Source organism: Drosophila ananassae, chromosome 2L (genome assembly GCF_017639315.1).
Source record: "Drosophila ananassae strain 14024-0371.13 chromosome 2L, ASM1763931v2, whole genome shotgun sequence".
NCBI classification, from domain to species: domain Eukaryota; kingdom Metazoa; phylum Arthropoda; class Insecta; order Diptera; family Drosophilidae; genus Drosophila; species Drosophila ananassae.
Genome location: NC_057927.1, coordinates 24,717,430 through 24,738,268, shown reverse-complemented (window position 1 = coordinate 24,738,268; position 20,839 = coordinate 24,717,430). Strand labels below are relative to the sequence as shown.

General features: G+C 43.1%; 8 protein-coding genes across 12 annotated transcripts; 4 read left to right on the top strand and 4 right to left on the bottom strand.

Annotated features, from left to right (window-relative positions):
* The first annotated feature begins 9 nt into the window (after positions 1–9).
* Positions 10–3,492, top strand: LOC6494198 (thialysine N-epsilon-acetyltransferase). 3 transcript variants are annotated; one of them, XM_044715049.1, is made up of 5 exons: positions 10–93; positions 2,470–2,694; positions 2,751–2,802; positions 2,877–2,952; positions 3,080–3,492. In XM_044715049.1, the coding sequence occupies exons 2-5, from the start codon at positions 2,620–2,622 to the stop codon at positions 3,399–3,401; spliced, it is 525 nt and encodes a 174-aa protein (XP_044570984.1). In that variant the 5' UTR covers positions 10–93; positions 2,470–2,619; the 3' UTR covers positions 3,402–3,492. The 3 variants fall into 3 exon arrangements, with proteins under 3 accessions (XP_044570984.1, XP_001965959.1, XP_044570982.1); XM_001965923.4 differs by lacking the exon at positions 10–93 and adding an exon at positions 353–1,029; XM_044715047.1 differs by lacking the exon at positions 10–93 and adding an exon at positions 1,419–1,534.
* Positions 3,398–7,599, bottom strand: LOC6494697 (trafficking protein particle complex subunit 10). Of its 2 annotated transcripts, XM_014904602.3 has the most exons (7): positions 7,456–7,599; positions 7,175–7,398; positions 5,121–7,121; positions 4,448–5,062; positions 4,053–4,395; positions 3,949–3,954; positions 3,398–3,736 (listed from the first exon to the last, which is right to left on the bottom strand). In XM_014904602.3, exons 1-7 carry the CDS (start codon positions 7,478–7,480, stop codon positions 3,507–3,509), a joined length of 3,444 nt encoding a protein of 1,147 aa, XP_014760088.1. In that variant the 5' UTR covers positions 7,481–7,599; the 3' UTR covers positions 3,398–3,506. The 2 variants fall into 2 exon arrangements, with proteins under 2 accessions (XP_014760088.1, XP_001965958.1); XM_001965922.4 differs by lacking the exon at positions 3,949–3,954 and having other exon boundaries at positions 7,456–7,598.
* Positions 7,600–7,906: 307 nt separating this feature from the next.
* LOC6494209 (small G protein signaling modulator 3 homolog) lies at positions 7,907–10,951 on the top strand. The gene is made up of 3 exons (XM_001965921.3): positions 7,907–8,154; positions 8,231–8,753; positions 8,815–10,951. The coding sequence occupies exons 1-3, from the start codon at positions 8,089–8,091 to the stop codon at positions 10,638–10,640; spliced, it is 2,415 nt and encodes an 804-aa protein (XP_001965957.1). The 5' UTR covers positions 7,907–8,088; the 3' UTR covers positions 10,641–10,951.
* Positions 10,945–11,883, bottom strand: LOC6494686 (DNA-directed RNA polymerase II subunit RPB7). The gene is made up of 4 exons (XM_001965920.4): positions 11,768–11,883; positions 11,384–11,704; positions 11,190–11,327; positions 10,945–11,122 (listed from the first exon to the last, which is right to left on the bottom strand). The coding sequence occupies exons 1-4, from the start codon at positions 11,777–11,779 to the stop codon at positions 11,072–11,074; spliced, it is 522 nt and encodes a 173-aa protein (XP_001965956.1). The 5' UTR covers positions 11,780–11,883; the 3' UTR covers positions 10,945–11,071.
* Positions 11,884–12,147: 264 nt separating this feature from the next.
* LOC6494675 lies at positions 12,148–14,373 on the bottom strand. The gene is made up of 2 exons (XM_001965919.4): positions 13,539–14,373; positions 12,148–13,159 (listed from the first exon to the last, which is right to left on the bottom strand). Exons 1-2 carry the CDS (start codon positions 13,712–13,714, stop codon positions 12,205–12,207), a joined length of 1,131 nt encoding a protein of 376 aa, XP_001965955.1. The 5' UTR covers positions 13,715–14,373; the 3' UTR covers positions 12,148–12,204.
* A 262-nt stretch (positions 14,374–14,635) lies between these two features.
* LOC6494219 (chromatin assembly factor 1 p55 subunit) lies at positions 14,636–16,585 on the top strand. Of its 2 annotated transcripts, none has more exons than XM_014904568.3 (3): positions 14,636–14,973; positions 15,041–15,598; positions 15,670–16,585. In XM_014904568.3, exons 1-3 carry the CDS (start codon positions 14,952–14,954, stop codon positions 16,377–16,379), a joined length of 1,290 nt encoding a protein of 429 aa, XP_014760054.1. In that variant the 5' UTR covers positions 14,636–14,951; the 3' UTR covers positions 16,380–16,585. The 2 variants fall into 2 exon arrangements, with proteins under 2 accessions (XP_014760054.1, XP_001965954.1); XM_001965918.4 differs by having other exon boundaries at positions 14,637–14,973; positions 15,038–15,598.
* LOC6494664 (protein arginine N-methyltransferase 1) lies at positions 16,586–18,575 on the bottom strand. The gene is made up of 3 exons (XM_014904601.3): positions 18,364–18,575; positions 17,465–18,308; positions 16,586–17,408 (listed from the first exon to the last, which is right to left on the bottom strand). The coding sequence occupies exons 1-3, from the start codon at positions 18,383–18,385 to the stop codon at positions 16,715–16,717; spliced, it is 1,560 nt and encodes a 519-aa protein (XP_014760087.1). The 5' UTR covers positions 18,386–18,575; the 3' UTR covers positions 16,586–16,714.
* An 836-nt stretch (positions 18,576–19,411) lies between these two features.
* LOC6494230 lies at positions 19,412–20,588 on the top strand. Its single transcript, XM_001965916.4, has 4 exons — positions 19,412–19,757; positions 19,808–19,996; positions 20,055–20,295; positions 20,359–20,588. The coding sequence occupies exons 1-4, from the start codon at positions 19,537–19,539 to the stop codon at positions 20,497–20,499; spliced, it is 792 nt and encodes a 263-aa protein (XP_001965952.1). The 5' UTR covers positions 19,412–19,536; the 3' UTR covers positions 20,500–20,588.
* The last annotated feature ends 251 nt before the right edge of the window (positions 20,589–20,839 follow it).

The following is a 20,839-nucleotide window of genomic DNA, read 5'->3' as shown; positions in this document are numbered from 1 at the left end:
TGGGTTGCCACTATCAGAGGCAGTTTGCAGGTTCGTCTCAAAGAAAATAGAACGAAGTCTTCCTCGCTTAGAACCATATAATTAAATAAATAGGTAATATAGTAAGGATATAAACAGAATCTCCACTTAAGATTTGAAATCTTTATTAAATCAGTCATCATATTTTAATTAAAGTTGTGATAGAAATGGCTTGTCTATATATATTTTTTAATATGATTATCATTATTTAGAATATCATTAAATATCCTTTCTTAAGCTATAATCTCTAGAATTTTTTTTTCATTATTCAACAGACATTATGAATGTAAAAACTTTGTAATACTCACTGTAAACCCTCATGAATTAAAGATAATAATGGAATATTCGATTCAAACCCTTCTAAATATTGATAACGAAGCTTGAACGACCTTGACTATCTATCTCGCTCTATTTTCTTACTCCCTGGGCAAGTGATAAAGCATATAAACAAAAACAAACCAAAATAATAAAAAGGAACAAAAAGTACTGGGCACCCCTGCCCATGTGTCTGCCAAGTCAAATTTTAAAATGAGCAAGTTTGGAATGAAAAAAAAAACAAATTCAAGATAAAATATTTCAGAAACCTAAAACGCCGGCTCTTGTGACGTCATGTGGATTGATAAGAAGAAAAAAAAACAGAGAGCAAACATATTGCAAACAGCAATACTGATAAAAACGAATCGGATTCAGAAGCAACCAGAGAACAATGCTGGTGAGATAAGGAGGTAAATAACCTGGCGAAAAAAAAAATAACTTTAAGCCGGCTCCGTCTAGTAGAGACAATAGAAAGAAAGGCAGAGAAGGGGGATCAGGCCATTGGAAGGAGGTGGCTCCGGGGTGCGGGTCACGACTTGGAGAAGGAGGAGGAGTTCTTGTAGGACCAGCACTGATAAGGATATAAGGGCACCCTTGCCCGGGTGCGGGCAGTGGCTATAGCTATAGAGTTGTTTATCAGGAACAGCAGTAGCGAAGCCCGGAAGATGCATTGCGGTTAAAAGATAAAATGTCCCAGTGAGTGAGATGCACTTTAAAAATATTACTTTGTTTTTTGGAATATTATTAAGAGAGGGCTAACACTAAGATATAAATCAAAATTATATATTTAAATACATAAATGTTAATACCTATTTAACAAATTTTGAAATAGACCCTCTTTAGTTATAGCAATTATTAATTTTCCCTCTGTGTAAGCTGCGGTTTATCGTCTTTGGGACTTGGGTTTTATTTTGTTGAAGCTTGATTGCTGAGCACGAGCAAGTTCTACATAATCTTGACTGTTTTTATGGAATTTATATAAACAAAAAATAAATATAAACCACTATAAACATGCTAGAGATAAGGCAATCCTGCCAACCCAAGCAGGAATTCTCTCGCACATGAAAATTGAAATACAGGCTCCATTTCGAACGGGTCGCATTTAGCGCTCGACATATTCATAAATAATATAAAATGGGATTGGTGTTATAATTTCAGAATCCACAGCCACATCATCGTGACGAAGCGGAGATAAGCCGGGGTTTGTACAAAACAACAAAATTGAAAACAAAAATCTATATAAATTGAGTTGCTGCTATGTGGCAAGAGGTCAACTGTATTTACTAGCGGCAGGCACTACTAATAGGCCCCGGACTCGGACGCGGTCCCGGTCCCGGTCCCGACCCAACTGATAGCCCCATCAAATTCAAGGTGCCTGGGTCAGAACCAATCAGGTTCATGAGAGATCAACCGAAAATATAGCCCATGTCCGGGCAACTTTTCGATTCCATCTATGGAGTACGAGAAAAATAACAAATCGATTTCCACTAATCAGATAAGTTGTGACATTATTGGTCCCAAATACCCAAAATTTAAGTCAACACAATGAATCAAAAGTGAGAGAACCAAAAAATATTGATAAGACCCAACCAAATGAGGCGTCATACAGGGTCGGTCGAGGGAAAATATTTACTGAGAATACCATTCCCTCAAACAATAAATCTGTTTGGCAAACATTTCACGGATAAGAGCGACGCCATCATTTTGAAACTCAAACAAAGTGCCACTAATTAACAACAATTGATTCTGTATGCATATTACTTATAAAATATTATGACAAAGTTTCACCCCCAGGTTTAAATTAAAAATTCTTGTAATAAGAATCTAACAGTGTCTTCCACCCCAAAATTATGCTATGATTTTTCTTTGAGAATTTCTATTATTCTTTTTAAAAATTGAATATTAAATTTAAATGGTAATAGCTGATATAATATAAAGCATATATATATTATAAGTTAACGTATAAGTTAATAAATCATTAATGAATTACTAGTAAATATTAGTAATTACTAATATACCACACATAAACACATAATATTATTATTATCTTATTAAAAACTATATTATATCTCGATCGCATTTTCATAATCTTTTTCTTGAAATTTTACTTTAATCCTGTAACTCCCTGAATGTTAGTGGTAGGCACGGTATTAAGTCACGGGATTACGGCTCATCCCTAGTAATATGAGGTGTTTATGAGTTCCCCACCCAGATAAGACCACACCTACACTGAAATATCAGTCGCCAGGTTCAGTTCTGATTAAGGAGACACAAAAGGCAGTAACTATGTCGAAGAGCGATGAATTTACTTTCCGGCGTGCTCAGGTGGATGATATTAAAGATGTACTGGCAATGATACAGGTAAAGACAATTATTTCATATTCGCATATGATATAAAGTCTTGATTTAATCTGCAGGAGCTGGCTGACTTTGAAAAAATGAGCAACGGCCCCCAACTAACGGTGGAGGGTGAGTATTTTTAACAAACTTATACATATAATATGTAATAGGTTCCTTAAAAATGTAAACTATTTTATACTTAGTTCTCAAACGTGATGCCGGACTTACTGGGGAGCAGGAGGACTGTGAAGTTTATGTCCTCATTGACAATGCCACCAAGTGAGTAAAACCAATAGCTGATAAGGAGGGTAATTGTGTTCTACCTGCCTGTCCAAACAATAATTCATTTGACTGGGCCAATATTTATCCTCTGACCATTTCACACTTGCATTTTTTATTTTCCCAGACAAGCCATTGGGTATTCTATCTGTTATAAGGCATACTCCACCTGGCAGGGTCGCTACTTTTTTGTGGAGGACATATACGTCCGACCAGAGCACCGAAAACGCGGCGCTGGGAAACGTATTTTCCTGGAGGTATCTGCCCGAGCTGTGGCGCTGAAATGTCCACGATTGGAGTTCAACGTTCTGGAATGGAATCCCGCCCGCAAGTTTTACGAAAGCCTTGGGGCTGTGGACTTGACTGACAAGGAGGGCTGGCACTACTATCGCGTTGAAGAGAAACAGCTGGCCAAGCTGGCCCAAGATCTGGCCTCTTTCAAAGCTTGATTTTGATTTGGATATTGTATTTTAAAGGTTGACAATATTTGATAAATAATACTTGACCCCAGGGCATATATTTAAATAATATACACTTGAATTCAATTTGGCTATTCACTGATCGCCGGCTACACTGGCGATGACATGGATCTGCATGCTCTTCGTGGAGTTGTAGACCTGTCCGGGCGGAAAAGGATGCACTTTGGAGTGGCCGTCAGTCTTGCTCTTGCCACCGGCGGTGTACTTAGATAGTCGGATGCTAGGCATGGGTAGAAAGCCCGTGCTTAGCGGCATAACATCCAGCGATATGGAGTGACTGTCGACGTCTTTCATGGACACAACACCTGAAATAATTGAACCAATTAGTAAAGTGTCTTAAAGAAGCATACTTAAAGGTTAAGCAATGTTTATATGAGATTATTCTGTTCTGATGGAAAGCTGGGAATGTTAAACGCATTTAATAGGAAATACGAAGTATGAAGCTAGAAGTTAACCATGCCAGTAAACTACTCTACGCTAGTGTAGTGCTACTTGTGTCCTTTACCAACCAACTTACCCATATCTTAAAATGCAAAAGTAAATCGTGTGTGTAGAAAAACAAGAATTAAATCATAAGCAGAGACAGGAAAAGTAAATCAAGAAGAGCAAACTCCAACTCACCCGCTGAACGCCCGCAAACGGCCCACAGATTCTGGTCGTTGAGCACCTCGTACATGAGATCCGTGTAGGGATTCTCATGGACCTTGGTGATCTTCAGATTCATGTTGCATACAGTGCGCAGGCGGCACAATTCATTTGGTTCCAGCTGGGCCTGCAGCTTAAAGAGAGTGGTGTAGTCCACCAGATCGAAGGCGCACCCGTAATTTCTGAAGACATCCGGTTGGGAAACGGTGGCATATTTGACCACAAAGTGCACCTTGACGATGGCCAATTCATGCTCGGTCTTCAATGGTTCCACTTGAATTTCGTACAGATACGTGACAGTCAGAGATTTATAGATTTCCTAAAAGTTGACATTAGGGATAAGTTTCAATTGAAAGTATTTAATAACTTACGATTGGATCTTGCGACGTGGGATTCAAGTCCAGCAGCTGAACCCCAGGCAGATCGCACTTCACCTTCGCCTGCTGCAGCAGTAGGTGTGCATCTAGGCCCTTCATTATCACTTGTAGGAACTTTTGGGTGCCGCAAGTGTGCAGCCGACAAGTCGCCTCCATTGCGGGCTGGAAATCAACTGGTATGGACAGCTCACTCCGCGACCACGGACAAGTGAGAGAAATGTGATGCTCGTGGTGTTTGGACACCTTGCGCCCTGGCATATCCGAGAGCACCTCCAGCGGTATACTGCGATCCTCGAAAGATTTAAACTGTAGCAGAGGCACTTGCAACTGGCTCTCAAACGTGGCATCGTCATTATAGGCATCCTGATTGGAGGTGTCTTGTGCTTGACGTATCCTCAGATTCTTGGAACAGCGAAGCGTTATTTTGGCATCCGGTGGAAATATGAAGCTGCCTCCTGAAACGTGCAAGCTAATGGGTTGTACAATGCCAGCTGTCAGAGTTTTGAACTCTAATGATGCACTAGCCGGCTTAGTGCTGATCTCAAAGCAGGGCGGAGCAAAGGGCAACTGCTCCGATAGGAATTCCAGGCTGGCCATACTCACGCAGAGCTGTAAAGAGAAGAAAAAATTATAGATCCATTACAAGATATGAGTCTTGAATACCAACCTGTTTGAAAGTCCAGCTGCCCACTCGAGTGGCTTTGGCTTTGAGCTCAATGAAATTAACTCCTGGCTGCAGAGCGATGTTTTCCGCCTGAACAAAGTTGCTGAAGTCTGCCTGGACGCTGGGCGACAGTTTCCGCTTTGTGCTGCTGGTGCGCCTCACGGGCTGTTTGGTTTTCGGGGTATCGCAGGACACGGAGGCCGCGTGAAGTCGATTGTCCTGCTTGTAGGCCAGTTGAAGGGATACTTTCAGCCGTGAAGTTGTGTCCTTCATCTTTGCCATCGAGGGTGTAGCATTCAAAGACACATTCTCCATGGCCGCTTCCAACGGAGCCGCCTGCAACTCGTAGCACAGTTTTATGTTTTCCGCCACAATTTCTCGGGGATAATGGCTATCTATTTTTAACTGCACCACGATAAAGTCATCTTGAATAATAGGCTTCTGGTTGGCAACCTCGATGTCTTCGATGCGGAAATGATCTTCCAGAACACAAAAATTCGCATTCTCCATGGACGGCTGGGCGGAAAGTGTGGTTTTTAGAGTCTTTAGAGATTTTAGGAACTCGTCAAAATAAAAGGTTCGGACCAGTGTCTCCAGCTCCACGCAGCAGGAAATGGAACTGCAAGTCTTAGTGTAAGCCAAAGAATCGCCCATCTTGCGGTAACAGTTGGCAAGCTCCAATAGTGTCTGAGAACTAAGGGAATGCCAATTCTCCGCCTTCAGTTCTCTAAGGAGATCCGTAAAGAATCCCACGGCCTTGTGCGGTTCATTTAAGGCGCAATAAAACTTGCCCAAGTCCAAGCCAACCAATCTAGCGGATCGCAGACGAGCCACATGCTTGTACGTACTGATGGCCAGTTCGGCCAATTCTAGGTATAGCTTCTGGAAAGCTTGATTCGAGCCAAGAGCCTCCTTTAGCTGTTGCGCTGCCGACTTTTTTGGCTTGCGGTTAGGTGAACGTTCGCGTAGCTGCGGAGTGGCCTGCAGAAACTGTTGCTGTTCTGGGGGAGCATCTCCTATGCCAGAGGACAGCTGAACTACAATGTGCAGCTGCTCGGATGTGGGCGTGCAACCTGGTAGCAAGCCACACAGCTTGCCCAGTTCGTACAACTTGTCCTTGGCCAAATTCCAAATAGGAGCACAATGCTGAAAACATGTAACTTCGTTGGGCTCCATGGCCTGTTCACAGAGTTGCAGAACCTCCAGAGCGCAAACAAACTCCCAGCAGCACAGGGCACCCTCCTGACACTCTAGCTTAATGAACTCCACTTCGCGCAACGTGGAGAAAAGGAAGTTGAGAAGCCGCTTGGCTATCTCTGGAATATCATTGCAAGTTAGTAACAGATAGGCTTGTCGCTCAAACAAGTAGTTTCGGAACTCCAAAAGAGAGACTCCTTCATCTCGAATCTTTGCCCGCATCTCAAACTTGTCGGGTCGGGTTAAACAAATGCCATGAAAAGAGTCCAAGGGCTTCCTAAAGTAATTCAACCACTGTTGCTTCTCATTCAGTCCCGTGTGAGTGATGAATTGCGAGAACATGGCATCCAGTTCATCGTATTGAATTAAAGCCTCAGTGGGCAGCTCTAATTTCTCAAAGATTAGCGCCAGATCTTCCTGCATGAAGAAGTATTGCCGGAAGTCCCAGCCATCATGATTACGCTTCTCGCGCTTGCTACGAATAAGCTCTTCATATTTGACAATATTTCGGTTGTAGCTAGTGAGCATTAGAAAACGAATCCTCTGAACCAGGCAGCGAAAGGACTCCGTGGACTTTTGCTCGAACTTGGCAGGGTTAAGCACGGAGATGCAGCGGTCGTCGTTCTTGCTACCAAAGTCCAGGCGAATCTTGTCCAGCACCGTTGTGCGTGGCATAAAGTTTTTCGTCTTGCGCATGTCCAGTGTCTCCACCAACAGAATCATCCAGTCCGTAACACCATAGCTGTTTAATAACTTCAGCCAGGTGTCAATCTCCTCCTTGATGGTAGCCTTGTAGGTGTCCACATCCTGAAACACACACAAGACATTAGAAATGAATCCATAGCCACTAACCAACTCACATTGCATTCCGTGACAAAAATGTGCAGTATTGGGTGCTCCAGAATGCTCCAATCTCCGGATTTGTACCTTTCCAGGGCCGACACATTAAACTGCTGAGTCTGGGCCTCTAGACGAACATGTTTTGTGGGCCGTTGGAAAGTTCGCCTCCACTCGCAAGTGTCCAGTGGGATGGCGTTTAGAATTTGCGACTCCAGCGAGCGGAAAAGCGGGCAAGAGCCGGAGTCTGATAAAAGGATATTATTCAGTAAAAATAATTCGCTTAAAATAGTAAACAACTTACATGTTATTATAGGCTTTATTTGCATTGTTTTTGTGTTTTTTGTTTATTGCATCGGATAAGAAAGCTGCCCACCTCGCCAAACAGCTGATGTTTGTATACCAATCGATTATGCTGTTTGTTATCTGTTATCAGTTATCGGATTTTCAAAGTGTAACTTTTAAGATAATTTATAAAACAAAAAATTATTTAATTATTTAACAAAAGAAATAGCATAAAAACCAAAATATTTCAATGCTCTCCTTTTTAAATCAACAGGTGCTGTTTAGTAGCCCTGAACATGGGCGTAGTATTTTTTTTAGAATGGGAATATTCATATCATCTTCCTAATGCTAAAGAATTTTACACGCTTATATGAAGAAGAAAATAAACAATTATATTAATTTAAATGATTACAAAAGGTTTTCCCCTTCTAACCCCCCTTGCCGCAACCATTTTTCGAGGGCTGACTAAAAATCAATAGCATCGGTTATCGCTAACCAAACAGCTGACAGTGAAATCAGCGTTAATACCAATTGCAAACAATGCTGAGTGAAAACTGAAGATTTGTTTTTCGCACACAAACAAGAGACACTGGAAAAACACCTTAACTGAATGCTTGACAGAAGAGCTTAGGAGAATCAAACAGCGGGGAGTATGGACATGGCCAGAAGTATCTTCGGTCGCGATCACGAGGGTTACGTGGGCCGTGAAGAACATACGGTAACGTCAAATCACCAGAAAAGATTGCTTATCAGAGTAATTAATATTTATCGTTCCACATTGGTGCTGCCAACAGCGCAAACTTCAGAACCTAGGCTCGGAAGATGATCTGGGCGAGCTGCCTCCCATGATGGAAGAACTGAGTGTCGCCGATGGACTACGACCGAATCCTGGCGGGCCCTTCTCGGCCCTTACAGCCTCCATGTGGCCGCAGGAGATTCTCGCTAAGCTTGGTGGCGGGGCGGAGCTGGCCTCCGGCCCAAACGACCAGCCGGAGTATCGATTCGACGAATTTGGCTTCCGCGTGGAGGAAGAAGACGGACCAGAGCAAAGCTCAAACAAATTGTTAAGTATTCCTTTCGTTGAGGACGCCCAACAGCGACTACAGTGGATTGCTCATCTGGAGTTCTCACACAATAAAGAGGCAACCGAGCTGAGCTGGGAGCATGTAGATGTGATGCTCCCACGCACCGAAAAGCTGCGCAACATGGTGCGCCAGGGCATCCCTCACACTTTGCGCGCTCAAATGTGGATGCGGCTTTCAGGTGCGCTGGCCAAGAGACAGAAAAGCGAGACCAGCTATCAGGATATAGTTAAAGGTAAGATTTCATATTATTTTACATACCTAAGTCTGCAATTAAATCGTATTTTTTTACAAAGCCTCCAGCAACGACCAGCTCATGACTTCAAAACAAATAGAAAAAGACTTGCTGCGCATCTTGCCCACAAACGCCTGCTTCAGCAATCCGAATGGAACGGGGATTCCCCGACTTCGTCGTATCCTTAGAGGAATCGCGTGGCTATTTCCAGACATTGGCTACTGCCAGGGTACTGGTGTGATCGTAGCCTGCCTGCTACTCTTTATGGAAGAAGAGAATGCCTTTTGGATGATGGCCACTATTGTGGAGGATCTGCTGCCTGCTTCCTACTACAGTTCCACACTCCTGGGTATCCAGGCCGACCAGCGCGTGATGCAGACGCTCATTGCAAACTATTTAAGCAGCGTAGATGAATCGCTAAAAAAGCACGACATCGAACTGTCGCTGATAACTCTACACTGGTTCCTCACTCTTTTCGCCAATGTCGTCCACATGAAGATCCTGGTACGAATCTGGGATTGGTTCTTCTATGAGGGCTCTATTGTGCTCTTCCAATTGACGCTCGGCATGCTTAAAGTTAAGGAGCAAGAGCTTAAGCATCTGGAGAATTCGGCACAGATCTTCAATTCCCTTTCAGACATTCCGGGAGAGGTTACCGATGTGGAAGTGCTCTTCCGGCAGGCATTGGACGTTGGAGGCTCCCTTAGTCAAACTGTCATCGACACCCATCGTCGCAGGCATTTGGCATATCTCATGGCGGACCAGGGTCATCAGATTGGCAATCCTGAAGCAGCACCCAATCTTCCAAAGCAACAGTTAGCTCGAAGGCAAGTCCGCAAGAGCAAGTCCATTCTAGAGGCGTTCCTATTCCGGGGCGATGGCAGCGAAGCTGATCAGCTGAAAAACAAGAACATTCGTCAGACGGAGATTCTGGTTGACTTACGAGAAGCTATCCTTAAAGTGGGTCGACACTTCATCACCATCGAGCCTAAACTGGCTGGGCATATTCAGCTGACGGCCAACTACAGCAGCGAGTCCCACGCCAAGGACCACGAGAACTTTATCAACGTGGCGAGAACGCGGAAACGGCGGGCCAAAGCCCTCCATGACTTCGAACGGCACGACGACGATGAATTAGGCTTCCGGCGGAACGACATCATTACCATCATCAGTCAGAAGGACGAGCACTGCTGGGTTGGCGAATTAAACGGACTCCGCGGCTGGTTTCCGGCTAAATTCGTAGAGCTTCTGGACGAACGGAGCAAACTGTACACATCGGCTGGCGATGATGCCATATCGGAGACCGTCACAGATCTGGTGAGAGGCACTCTGGCACCAGCAATTAAGGCCTTTTTGGAACACGGTATGAAAAGACCCACATTTTTGGGTGGACCAATCCACCCATGGCTGTACATTGAGGAGGCTGCTACACGGGAGGTAGAAAAAGATTTCGAGTCTGTTTACAGTCGCTTGGTTTTGTGCAAAACCTATCGACTGGATGAGGATGGAAAGGTTTTGACGCCGGAGGAGCTTCTTTACCGTTGCGTGCAGGCCATAAATCAAACCCACGACGACGCTCATGCCCAGATGGATGTCAAATTACGCTCGCTTATCTGTTTGGGACTAAATGAACAAGTGCTTCACCTGTGGCTCGAAGTGCTATGCGCTTGCCAAGAAGTGGTACAAAAGTGGTACCACTCCTGGAGTTTTATTGACTCTCCCGGCTGGGTGCAGATCAAATGCGAGCTTCGCATTCTGTCGCAGTTCGCCTTCAACCTGAATCCCGACTGGGAACTGCCGCCAAAGCGTGGCAAGGAATCGCAGCCGCTCAAGGACGGAGTGCGGGATATGCTGGTGAAGCACCATCTCTTCTCGTGGGATCTGTGAGCCATGTGGCGCGCTTTTTGTATAGAATTTCAAATGGCTCTTTTAATCTCGTTTCTCATTATTTTCACGTGCAATCGCAATCGTTTGAATTTAGTAGCCGCTCGCTTTCGCTTTTTAAGTACTTCTCAGTTGTCGTACACCTAAATTAAGTGCTTTACTATATATCATTACAATCTTTAGCTATAGCTATCTTTATGGGAGTTTGTTTACTTAATGTCCATCCATTATTATATAAAGCCTCGTCAACATACACCAACCACTAAATTACAAATGTAACGTACCTTTAAATACAAATCAAATCTTATAAAGTACATACATATTTATTACTATATACACATAGATGTTTAACACTTTAAATGCATTTCATTAAAGTTTAATATATATATTTAAATTGTATACAAAAATAATCGTGATTGAAGCAGGGGTTGATTTTAATTACACACAAGTCCCAAGTAGTCATCCATAAGAGTGCCAATGGCGAACTAAATGGAATAAAAACAAGTTTTTTGGCGGGAATTTCTTTAAACATTTTTAAACTATTAGACTTACGATTCCAGTAGCATCCACACGTGTTCCCACAATCTTGAGTCGGATTTTGTCCTCTCCAGAAATGACCACGTCCTCGTCTTTGCTCTTATAACAGGGGGGATTTCCGTTTGGACAGAATTGCATGTCAGCGGGAATAGACTAAAAAGAGAGTATAATTAGTAAATAGTCAATACATTCAATAGATGATTACTCACATGATGAGAAATAAAGCAGGACAAGGGACCGATCTCAGCGAACATCCCCACCTTGTTAATCTGCTTGACCACCGCGTCCAGCACTTCCCCTTTGAAGGGTCGGAAAACGATGGCCTTGTATTTGACAGGATAGACGACGAAGCCCTGACCCGGCTGGATAACGCCGGAGCCGATCTGGTCTATCGTCGTGACCGCTATCACAAATCCGTACTTGCCTGTACAGGTGCCCTCCACCTCAGAGTATAGTTTCTGCTTCACCGTTTCCAGAAGTTGGGGGCCAAAGTAGCGTGGGTGCAGCAGGATCTCGTGCTCCAGGGATATCTAAGATAAGAGAAAGTTAGAAGCTATTTTTATTGATGCAGCGTATAAAATTAAACAACTAACGTGGTAAAACATTGTATTAACAATTTTTTGTTGCCAAATACAATAAACAGTCGGCACCGCACAAGATGCTTAAAAAACAATGCGACCAAATCCGCCAAAGAAACGCCACACAGCAGCGCCCCTGGTGGGCAACATGAAAAGCGCCACACAAACTGAACGAATGGCAATGCTATTGGTTTTTTTAAGCCGCTCTTGAATCTTGCCCGCCAAACTAAATTTAAGGATGAAATATTTGATTAACATTACAATGCTGAAAATAATGGCAAATTATATAGAACTATTTATTAACTTTGGTACTCCTTTAGTACTGCAACTTAGTACTATAAAATATAAGAAATTTAAACAATAAAATCAATTTATAAACCAAAAGTCAAGTTATCTTAGTGGCAATTAATGTTTAAACTATTTATTCAAGAAATAACTTCTACAAACTATATCTAATCATCTTTATGACCCATAACAAAATCGTGGGCTTCGCCCCCCTCTCGAAAAATCCGCACGTATGCCGAATGTATTCCGAATTTCCAAATGGCAATATAGGGCAAGTAATAAGTAAACACATCCACCAGCCAAACCCGAAAGTTTAGATACCATCGCACAATAGCATACTTATGCAAGTAAGTGACAAAAAACAGCCCGTAGGTCACAATAAACCGATCCCACCAGCCCATATCATAGTAGTACATTCTTTGGTTGGGATCCCGCTTCACTCCATTTTCATGATCAAAGCTGTAGTATTCATATCCTTTGACGCAGGCCAGCCGCTTGGTGAAGAATATCTGCGCATCCACCGACAACATGGTATTCACATGCCACAATCCGTGAATTAGAGCCTCCGTCATGCGGCGGAAATCCTCCCCAGTTTTTTCCAATGCGGGCTCATAAACTTTTCGCATGACGATGTCCAGTCGTAGCTTTGATTCCTCCCAGTTTCTTCCACAAATATTATACTCATTTTTTATGCCCAGCAAAAATCCCAGGACCCTCCACATGTGCGTGGTGGCTTCCAGGAAATCCCTATCATACAGCTGAATCCGGTGGGCACCCATGGTAATGAATCCAATGAACCCAAACTGTGTCAGCGCCAAATCCTTTTGGGTGATCTGTCCTGCTCCTTGACGGCCGCAGGCCTTGCTGGCCCTCGAGTGTGCCTTGCGGACAGCAGCAATACTGGTCCAAAACTTGCTCCTGCGATCTGATATATTATTGTTGTACCAAGTTTGAGTGTGAAAGATAGTCCGCACGTATCGCCGGTAGGCAGTGAAGGCTGTCGAGGATTGCCGCGTACATGAGAGCACTTTCAGAATAGAGGGAACGGCTAATACGCCAATTAGTCCGGCTAGCATTCCTGCATTCATCACGAAGCGATAGAATTGAAAGTACTGCTGACCCCTGTCGAAGAACAGAGATTAGTTTAATATTTAATCGTAAATGGAAACATGTTTTAAGGCAACACTTTAATTCGTTTTTAAAACTTGAGTCTTCTTTACTTTTAAACTTAAATACGATAGGTTAAACAATAAAATTTTTACATTTAATCTTTAAAATTAAGAAAATAAACATAAGCGTTTTCTTCTTTAAGGAAGTATCTTAAATCCTAAAAAGGATATATTGATGAACTTATAATTCAAAACTTTTGATGATATTTTCTATCTATGATCTATGTATGTTATATAAAAGTTAATAAATCAATGCCACTTAAGCAATTACTTTTATTGTTTGCACGATTGGAAATACATAGCTATACTCATCAATTGGTCACGTAACTCACCGCCTGAACAGCTGCTCATCGTACCATGACGGCAACTCCAATGCAGCTCCACTATCTCCCTCCTGGCTTCCGTCCTTCAGCAGGTGCTCCAGGTACTGCTCCGGATCCGAAAACCTGCTGTCCTCCACTTCGTCGGCGGCCTTGGTGGCCTTTTGCCCTTCTTTGGCGGAATGCATTTTCCCACTGGTCTCTGGAAAGACCACGCAGCGAGCTCACATATGATTTCACAAGTGAAAGAAGCGCAGACAAAACAATTTGATGAAGAGAAAGTTTTCCAGTTTGTGACCGCTCCCGCTTCTCATTCCACTTTACACTTGTAAACGGCTTGTCTTCACGCTTTTTAAAGCCGGGGATGAGCTGTTCAATCCATCACAAGTCAAGTTGTTGGTTCAATTACGAGTTGTTAAACTATCTTGCAAATACATAGATGAAAGCTCGGCTCTGTGTGCAAATCCACGACTATGTTTATCAATGTTTATCCACGACTGTTGCATGAGGGTTCGCGACTGCCGCTGAACAAATTGTAATCTGAGCAACAACGACTCCAGTGCAGCTATGGGGATATTAAGCTGTTCATTGGCGCGAGAACTAGCTTTAAAATTTTAGATAATAAACAATCATTGCGTTTATACGGCGCCCTCTTTAAGCAATCAATTCTTGAAATTGGGACATTGGCAATCAATCCATTAAATATTATAAATATTTCGCTGTGTCTCCACTTCATGATGGATTCTAATTATTTCGTTGCTCATTCCTATTTAAGTTTTACAAATATTAGTTTTTTAACCGAAAAATAAATATTTTCGTCGGCACCAGTGCTGGTAACTTTTAGTATTAAGTGTGGGTAACATCAAAAAACTAAATAAATATATCGAAAAATTCAAACTTTGGCGCAAAATTTACAAGCACTCAGAATACTTAGCGACGAACGACCCATAAAACCTGAATTAAATCAGAGGCTGGAAAAAGAGACCTTATATTTATGGTTAATAAAAATTAATTAAAATCTCAAACAAAAAGTTATCGGAACATGGATATGGAACGGATGATGGAGTAGACCTTACGAAAAGTGTTGGAATATGACATATGTATCGATAAATTAAAAAGCATCGCAACTTAACCACCTCTAAGCCGACGCGCAAAAAGAAAAGAGGAAAATTGCCATTTTGCATATTCCGTATTCCGATCATAAGCTTGCTTAAAGTGTGTCTGCGCTGAAAATAATTAATTTAATAGCTGCCGGTTTGTATCGCCGTAAAGCAGCGCCACACGTAGTTTTCCCAGCGGACTTCTATAGTTTTAGCCAAAAGTCCGTGCACGCGTTTTGCCGCTCCGGCTTTGTTGTTTTGGCGCCCGAATTTTGGCAGCCGACTTTGTGACGCGGAATTTTTGGGCCGCTAGCAGATAATCACCATGGTGGATCGAAGTGATAATGGTGAGTCCGCAGATAATAAAATCCATTTTCAATATCTAATTTAATGTGCCTATTGCCAAAAAAGCAGCGGAATCCTTTGACGATGCCGTCGAGGAGCGCGTGATCAATGAGGAATACAAGATATGGAAGAAGAACACGCCGTTCCTCTACGATTTGGTGATGACCCATGCCCTTGAATGGCCATCCCTGACAGCCCAGTGGCTGCCTGATGTGACCAAGCAGGATGGCAAAGACTACTCGGTGCACCGCCTCATCCTGGGCACACACACATCCGACGAGCAAAACCATTTGCTAATCGCTAGCGTCCAGCTTCCCAGTGAAGACGCCCAGTTTGATGGATCGCACTATGACAACGAGAAGGGCGAGTTTGGCGGCTTTGGTTCCGTCTGCGGCAAAATCGAGATCGAAATCAAGATCAACCACGAGGGCGAGGTTAACAGGGCACGTTACATGCCGCAGAACGCATGCGTCATTGCTACCAAGACTCCCTCAAGCGACGTCCTTGTCTTTGACTACACGAAGCATCCGAGCAAGCCGGAACCATCAGGGGAATGCCAGCCAGATTTACGATTGCGTGGTCACCAGAAGGAGGGCTATGGTCTCTCCTGGAACCCGAACCTCAACGGTAAGAAGTCATTAGCAAGAAATGTATTCTTTAATAAAGATATTCCTTCCTATTTACTATTTTGTTTGCAGGCTACTTGCTCTCGGCCTCCGATGATCACACCATATGCTTGTGGGACATCAACGCCACTCCTAAGGAGCATCGAGTTATCGATGCCAAGAACATATTTACGGGACACACGGCTGTTGTCGAAGATGTCGCCTGGCATTTATTGCATGAATCGCTTTTCGGCTCGGTGGCCGATGATCAGAAGCTGATGATCTGGGATACACGCAACAATAACACCTCAAAGCCCTCGCACACAGTGGACGCCCACACAGCCGAGGTCAACTGTCTGAGCTTCAATCCCTATTCGGAATTCATTTTGGCCACGGGATCTGCTGATAAAACCGTGGCATTGTGGGATTTGCGCAACCTGAAACTTAAGCTACATTCCTTCGAGTCGCATAAGGACGAAATTTTCCAAGTGCAATGGTCGCCCCATAACGAGACTATCCTCGCTTCCTCTGGAACCGATCGCCGGCTACATGTATGGGATTTGTCGAAGATCGGAGAGGAACAGAGCTCAGAGGACGCCGAAGACGGACCGCCAGAGCTCCTCTTCATTCACGGCGGCCACACGGCCAAAATCAGCGATTTCTCATGGAACCCCAACGAGCCCTGGATCATTTGCTCTGTTTCTGAGGACAACATTATGCAGGTGTGGCAAATGGCCGAGAATGTTTACAACGACGAGGAGCCCGAGATCCCCGCCTCCGAGTTGGAAACCAACACTGCTTAAAGCGTTCTATTGTCACCTTCCTCCCAACCGAAAATTGAAACTGAAATTTTTACACTCTAAAATCGATTCTGTTTTGGCCGCGTCCGACAATGGACACACATTAATTTATATAATGAAACATAATTTTAAAAAGTAATTAAGTTCAATCTGTCAGCAGCGCATGATCTACGAATCTTTAATTAAAAATGATTTAAAAAACCTCATAATTAAAATGTTTAATTTTATTTATCAGTTTTGACTGAAGATAAAAATATTTTACATTCTAGGACTAAAAGGATTTAAAGTAAGAGTCAAAGTTGACTCAAGTTTGTGGACCCTCATTTTCAATAGTCTTCTTAGACCACCATGTACTTCTGTTTTCTGCCAAACACCTCTATCTCTACATTAAGTGCTCTTACGTCCTCCTTGTGCCTCCGGGAGACAATTTTCCCACTGATGATTTCACCTTCCTTAACCTCCTTCGGCTGTTCAATGAAAAATACGGTTTGCTTCCAATGTGTCGAGGTTTCGGTGGGTGACGTGCTAAACATAACTGCAGCTGGCATGTCGAAAAACGTGTCAAAATAGCCCACAAAGGCTGTGAGGCGGCCTGGTTTAGTTACTTTTAAATTGAAGTGGTGAGTAAAATTGGGATAATTCAAGTCAACAGTCATCATGTCAAAGTTAGCTATCTGTTCTGGTTCTGTGAGCATAAATTGGGCATCAACCACCTCCATGAGCGGCTCCTCAATAGACTTCTTTTGCAGATCAATCATGTTTACATTGTAAACATCTGACCAGAACTCAACCTGTTCGGCGTACAAGGTGTCGTTGCCGTAGCCCAAAATGCTAAGAGTGCAACGGCTTGGTAGGATGATGCCGTTCGGGTTGAGGTGATGTTCGCGGGCGTAGATAATGCTGTCCAGCATAGACTCATACAACAGAAAGTAGCCCATCCATTCGGAGATGATGATGTCGTACTTGGCCTCTGGCAGTTCGGTGTCCTCCAATCGGCCCTTCACCAGTTGAACATTCTGCACCTTGTTTTTTCTGCAAGAAAGCATTAGGATTATATCTGGGACTTGTTATTAAAATTATCATTTTACCTAACTATGTCCATCGCGGTATACACGATGTCCGAGTTGTCAATTCCCACCACGCGTGCTGCACCCGCCTGGGAGGCAAAGATCGATAGGATTCCCGTACCGCAACCGACATCTAGTACTGCCTTGCCGTTCACCGCAGCCTTGTTTTCCAAAAGAGCCGAGCGATACGTACTGGTCCTCACCTTGTCGCTCAACATCTCGTGGTGTATTCCGAAATGCGAATAACTATTGAAGTACTCCTTGTCCCAGTTGGGATTATTACGCGGCACTGCATCGCCAGCTGGCTTAGACTCCTTGTCCCCATGGACCTTCTGCAGCAGTTCCTTGTAGTCGCTACGCATTCGCTCCATATCCTCGTTAGCTTGCTGCAGTAGTTTGGCTTGTTCGGCGATCTGCTGGAGAAGTTCGGGCACCGATGGTTGAACCTCAGTGCCGTCAGTCTTCAGCACATCGTAGTCGTAGCAGAGCCATGGCTCGTACTCCTTTGGCTTCAGATACTTCTCGTCGTCCCAAAAGGTCTGTTCAGTCGAAAGTAACGTTTCCGCACTTATCTTGTTGGCCCTTATGCAGTTAACGAGCTTGATAAAGGAATACTGATCCATGTGGAACTTTTTTTTTAGATAGGCCAGGTTCACTTTGTGCCGCGTATCCAGGTGGTCGATGGCAGTGGCTATTAATGGAAAGACTTCCTCGCAAAAAAGACATGTGGTTGGCTCCTCTCCCTCGTCCATTTGCTCATCGTCGTCGTCGTCATCAATGTCCTCGTAATCATCTTCCTCGGAGCTAGAATCGGTCTGCGCCGCTTCAGAATCCTTACGAGCCTCATCTTTTTCCTTTGTGATGTCTGCTGGAACGATTTGTTTGTTTATTTGACTCAAATATTTTACTTGAATGTTTACCTTTGATTTCAGTATCTTTCATGTTTATTTGCGATTTACACGGATTTACTTTTTTAGTTGGGTTGCTATATCTTAAGTCCTGCTCAAGATTTTATTAATTGTTTTTGTTAAAAAAGTTAAACAAATTGCAAAATATTCGTCGGCGGCGCCAGCACGTGCGAAATTCGAAGAGAAAATTACCTAACGCATTTGGTATGTTTAAAAATACTTATACAGGGTGCTTATGTTGTTTTTAATTTTAAAAAATCGGGTATCCGGTATCAGATGCATTCTATTATTATTAGAATTATTATTATTACTATATTATTATTATAATTTATTAAATCCCATTTGATTTAGTAATCAAATATAAGTTCCGAAGCATACTATTATTCGTAGTTTTAAATTCTAGGGTGTATCTAGTGCCGTTCATTTGATAGATAACACAGATTAGTATTTTTCGATATTTCCAAGAAGCGTTCGGTATTTTTTTTGGCGGCTCTTCAATAGTTTTTGTATTTAAATTTTAAAGATAAATTAAATAAAATGTACTGGAAGGTAAGAATTCCACAATTTATAAATGACATTTTATATTTCTAGATTTGGATGAACTACAACCATAACGTTATCTCCGACGGAGGGATTCCGATTATGCTAAGGATGCTAAGGATATCCGATTATGCTAAACCATAGGGGCCATAGGGGAAGATGAATTGATAATCTACCCAAAGGAAATTGGGACATGGCTTTTAACTCTTCCACCTTGAAAAGTTACCCACGAAATTCAAACTACGACCTTATCGAGGAAGTGACCCTACGGTTTCCAAAAGGAAAGGGGCACAGTTCCTCTGAGGCAGTCGCCGATTCTGGTGCTAAAGGACCTAAGAGATAGTTGCTAATGAAGCCGGAAAGAGATTACCATTTATACCACAAGATAAATAGCTATTTGGAAACAGAAAACAGTAACCGACACCGTTAATCTCTGCCGATCGGGCCCCATTCGCGATTAGAAAAGATAGGTGTAAGGGGAAGTATTTGGGGGGAAAATATTGAAATACCCTTGACGTCGTATCTTGACAAACACAATGGGATTCGCTCGTATCGGATCCACTTGAGTAGGCCAACAAAATTCGGGCAGCAGTCCGGTAGCTCCTCAGTTGCCACTTTAACTTGGAGCCAAGAGGTTCAAGAGACATGCGCCGCGAACCCGTAATTCCCCGGGCCACTTTGGCCGTTCTTATTCTCTGCGCGTGCCTGGCTCCTGCGAAATGCCTGTACGAAAGTCAAATCCTTAGCTTCCTCGATGAATTAAAGTTGCGCATGTGCCATCCTATTCCCAGCCTGGGCTTGCCGGCATTAGATCCTCTCGAGATTAAACATGCTGACGGTGCTGTGGATGGCAAATATCTCGTCGAGTGAGTAGAAATATTTTATATTTTTAGGGACATACTAAATGTTTTTATAGCTTTACTGGTTCCATCGACAACTTCCAATTGCATGGCCTTTCCGACTTTGAAGTTCCCGCACTCACCCTGCGACTGCTTCGAACAAGCACCATCAATTTCACCTTGCCCCTCACCTATTTGAACTCCACATACACGGCCAAGGGATCGCTGGCCTACATTCTGAACCTGGCAGGTGATGGCGATGCCGAGTAAGCCCACTTACATCCGAGAAGCATAAGAGCCTTTCTCTAACTAGCTTTTTTCCAGAGCCTCCATCAAGGACTTTTCAATTCTGATCACCTTCATCGTAAGTAACATAGCGCCCATAAGGATCCGATCGCTGGATATTCAACTGCATTTGGGAGATCTCAAGATCAATTTTGAGTCGTTGCTGGAGGAGGAGCGTGTCAATGATTTTATCCATGCCCTGGTGAACGAAATGGGGGTGGAGCTGCTCAGTGACATTTGGGACTATGGGCAGGGCACAGTGGTTGACAAAATTCAAACGGTGGGTTAATCCAGAATATTTAAAAAAAAAACGTAAAATCTATAACGTTTGAAATCTCCTCAGGCTATTAACAACTTTTTGGGTCAGTTCTCGCTGACGGATATCATTGGTATAATAACTGGTGGTGGCAATGAAGAGGAAAGTACTCCTATATTCGATGGCGTGGAACCGGATTGCAAGCCAGAAATTAGCTCAAGGAAATAAGACTGAAAACTACCTCTTTAGAATTATAGTTATAGTGTAAGAATCAAAAATACAGCCTAGATTAAAGACTATTATGGGTGGACACTATAGCTATACGATTTATGGGCCGTTTGACGTTTTAGCCACTTTCGCAATAGATAAGCTAGTCGAACTGGTCGAACAGCTATCAAAAGCCCATTTGCATTTAAATCCGCCCACTTATCAGCTTCGGTATTCCAAATAGCCGTAATCAGCAATTGCTCTGGCTACTTTCGAATACCGAATAATCGCTATGGGGTCGTGATAAGAGTTATTTTTATGGCAGTTTATTGATTTATGGCCAGTTTGGAGAATAAAACGA

Excerpts from the sequence above, each read along its gene's own strand:
- LOC6494198 (XM_044715049.1), top strand. The coding sequence starts at position 2,620 with ATGTCGAAGAGCGATGAATTTACTTTCCGGCGTGCTCAGGTGGATGAT. Across the intron at positions 2,695-2,750 it reads ATGTACTGGCAATGATACAG|GAGCTGGCTGACTTTGAAAA; the intron begins GTAAAGACAATT and ends TTTAATCTGCAG. Across the intron at positions 2,953-3,079 it reads CTCATTGACAATGCCACCAA|ACAAGCCATTGGGTATTCTA; the intron begins GTGAGTAAAACC and ends TTATTTTCCCAG.
- LOC6494697 (XM_014904602.3), bottom strand. The coding sequence starts at position 7,480 with ATGCAAATAAAGCCTATAATAACAT. Across the intron at positions 7,399-7,455 it reads AATAAAGCCTATAATAACAT|ACTCCGGCTCTTGCCCGCTT; the intron begins GTAAGTTGTTTA and ends TCCTTTTATCAG. Across the intron at positions 5,063-5,120 it reads GCAGCTGGACTTTCAAACAG|CTCTGCGTGAGTATGGCCAG; the intron begins GTTGGTATTCAA and ends TTCTCTTTACAG.
- LOC6494209 (XM_001965921.3), top strand. The coding sequence starts at position 8,089 with ATGGACATGGCCAGAAGTATCTTCGGTCGCGATCACGAGGGTTACGTG. Across the intron at positions 8,155-8,230 it reads TGGGCCGTGAAGAACATACG|CGCAAACTTCAGAACCTAGG; the intron begins GTAACGTCAAAT and ends TGCTGCCAACAG. Across the intron at positions 8,754-8,814 it reads CTATCAGGATATAGTTAAAG|CCTCCAGCAACGACCAGCTC; the intron begins GTAAGATTTCAT and ends TTTTTTACAAAG.
- LOC6494686 (XM_001965920.4), bottom strand. Across the intron at positions 11,328-11,383 it reads CCTGCTTTATTTCTCATCAT|TCTATTCCCGCTGACATGCA; the intron begins GTGAGTAATCAT and ends CTCTCTTTTTAG. Across the intron at positions 11,123-11,189 it reads GTGTGGATGCTACTGGAATC|TTCGCCATTGGCACTCTTAT; the intron begins GTAAGTCTAATA and ends TATTCCATTTAG.
- LOC6494675 (XM_001965919.4), bottom strand. The coding sequence starts at position 13,714 with ATGCATTCCGCCAAAGAAGGGCAAAAGGCCACCAAGGCCGCCGACGAA. Across the intron at positions 13,160-13,538 it reads GATGAGCAGCTGTTCAGGCG|GGGTCAGCAGTACTTTCAAT; the intron begins GTGAGTTACGTG and ends GTTCTTCGACAG.
- LOC6494219 (XM_001965918.4), top strand. The coding sequence starts at position 14,952 with ATGGTGGATCGAAGTGATAATG. Across the intron at positions 14,974-15,037 it reads GGTGGATCGAAGTGATAATG|CAGCGGAATCCTTTGACGAT; the intron begins GTGAGTCCGCAG and ends TTGCCAAAAAAG. Across the intron at positions 15,599-15,669 it reads CTGGAACCCGAACCTCAACG|GCTACTTGCTCTCGGCCTCC; the intron begins GTAAGAAGTCAT and ends TTTTGTTTGCAG.
- LOC6494664 (XM_014904601.3), bottom strand. The coding sequence starts at position 18,385 with ATGAAAGATACTGAAATCAAAG. Across the intron at positions 18,309-18,363 it reads GAAAGATACTGAAATCAAAG|ACATCACAAAGGAAAAAGAT; the intron begins GTAAACATTCAA and ends TCGTTCCAGCAG. Across the intron at positions 17,409-17,464 it reads ACCGCGATGGACATAGTTAG|AAAAAACAAGGTGCAGAATG; the intron begins GTAAAATGATAA and ends GCTTTCTTGCAG.
- LOC6494230 (XM_001965916.4), top strand. The coding sequence starts at position 19,537 with ATGCGCCGCGAACCCGTAATTCCCCGGGCCACTTTGGCCGTTCTTATT. Across the intron at positions 19,997-20,054 it reads GCAGGTGATGGCGATGCCGA|AGCCTCCATCAAGGACTTTT; the intron begins GTAAGCCCACTT and ends GCTTTTTTCCAG. Across the intron at positions 20,296-20,358 it reads TGGTTGACAAAATTCAAACG|GCTATTAACAACTTTTTGGG; the intron begins GTGGGTTAATCC and ends AAATCTCCTCAG.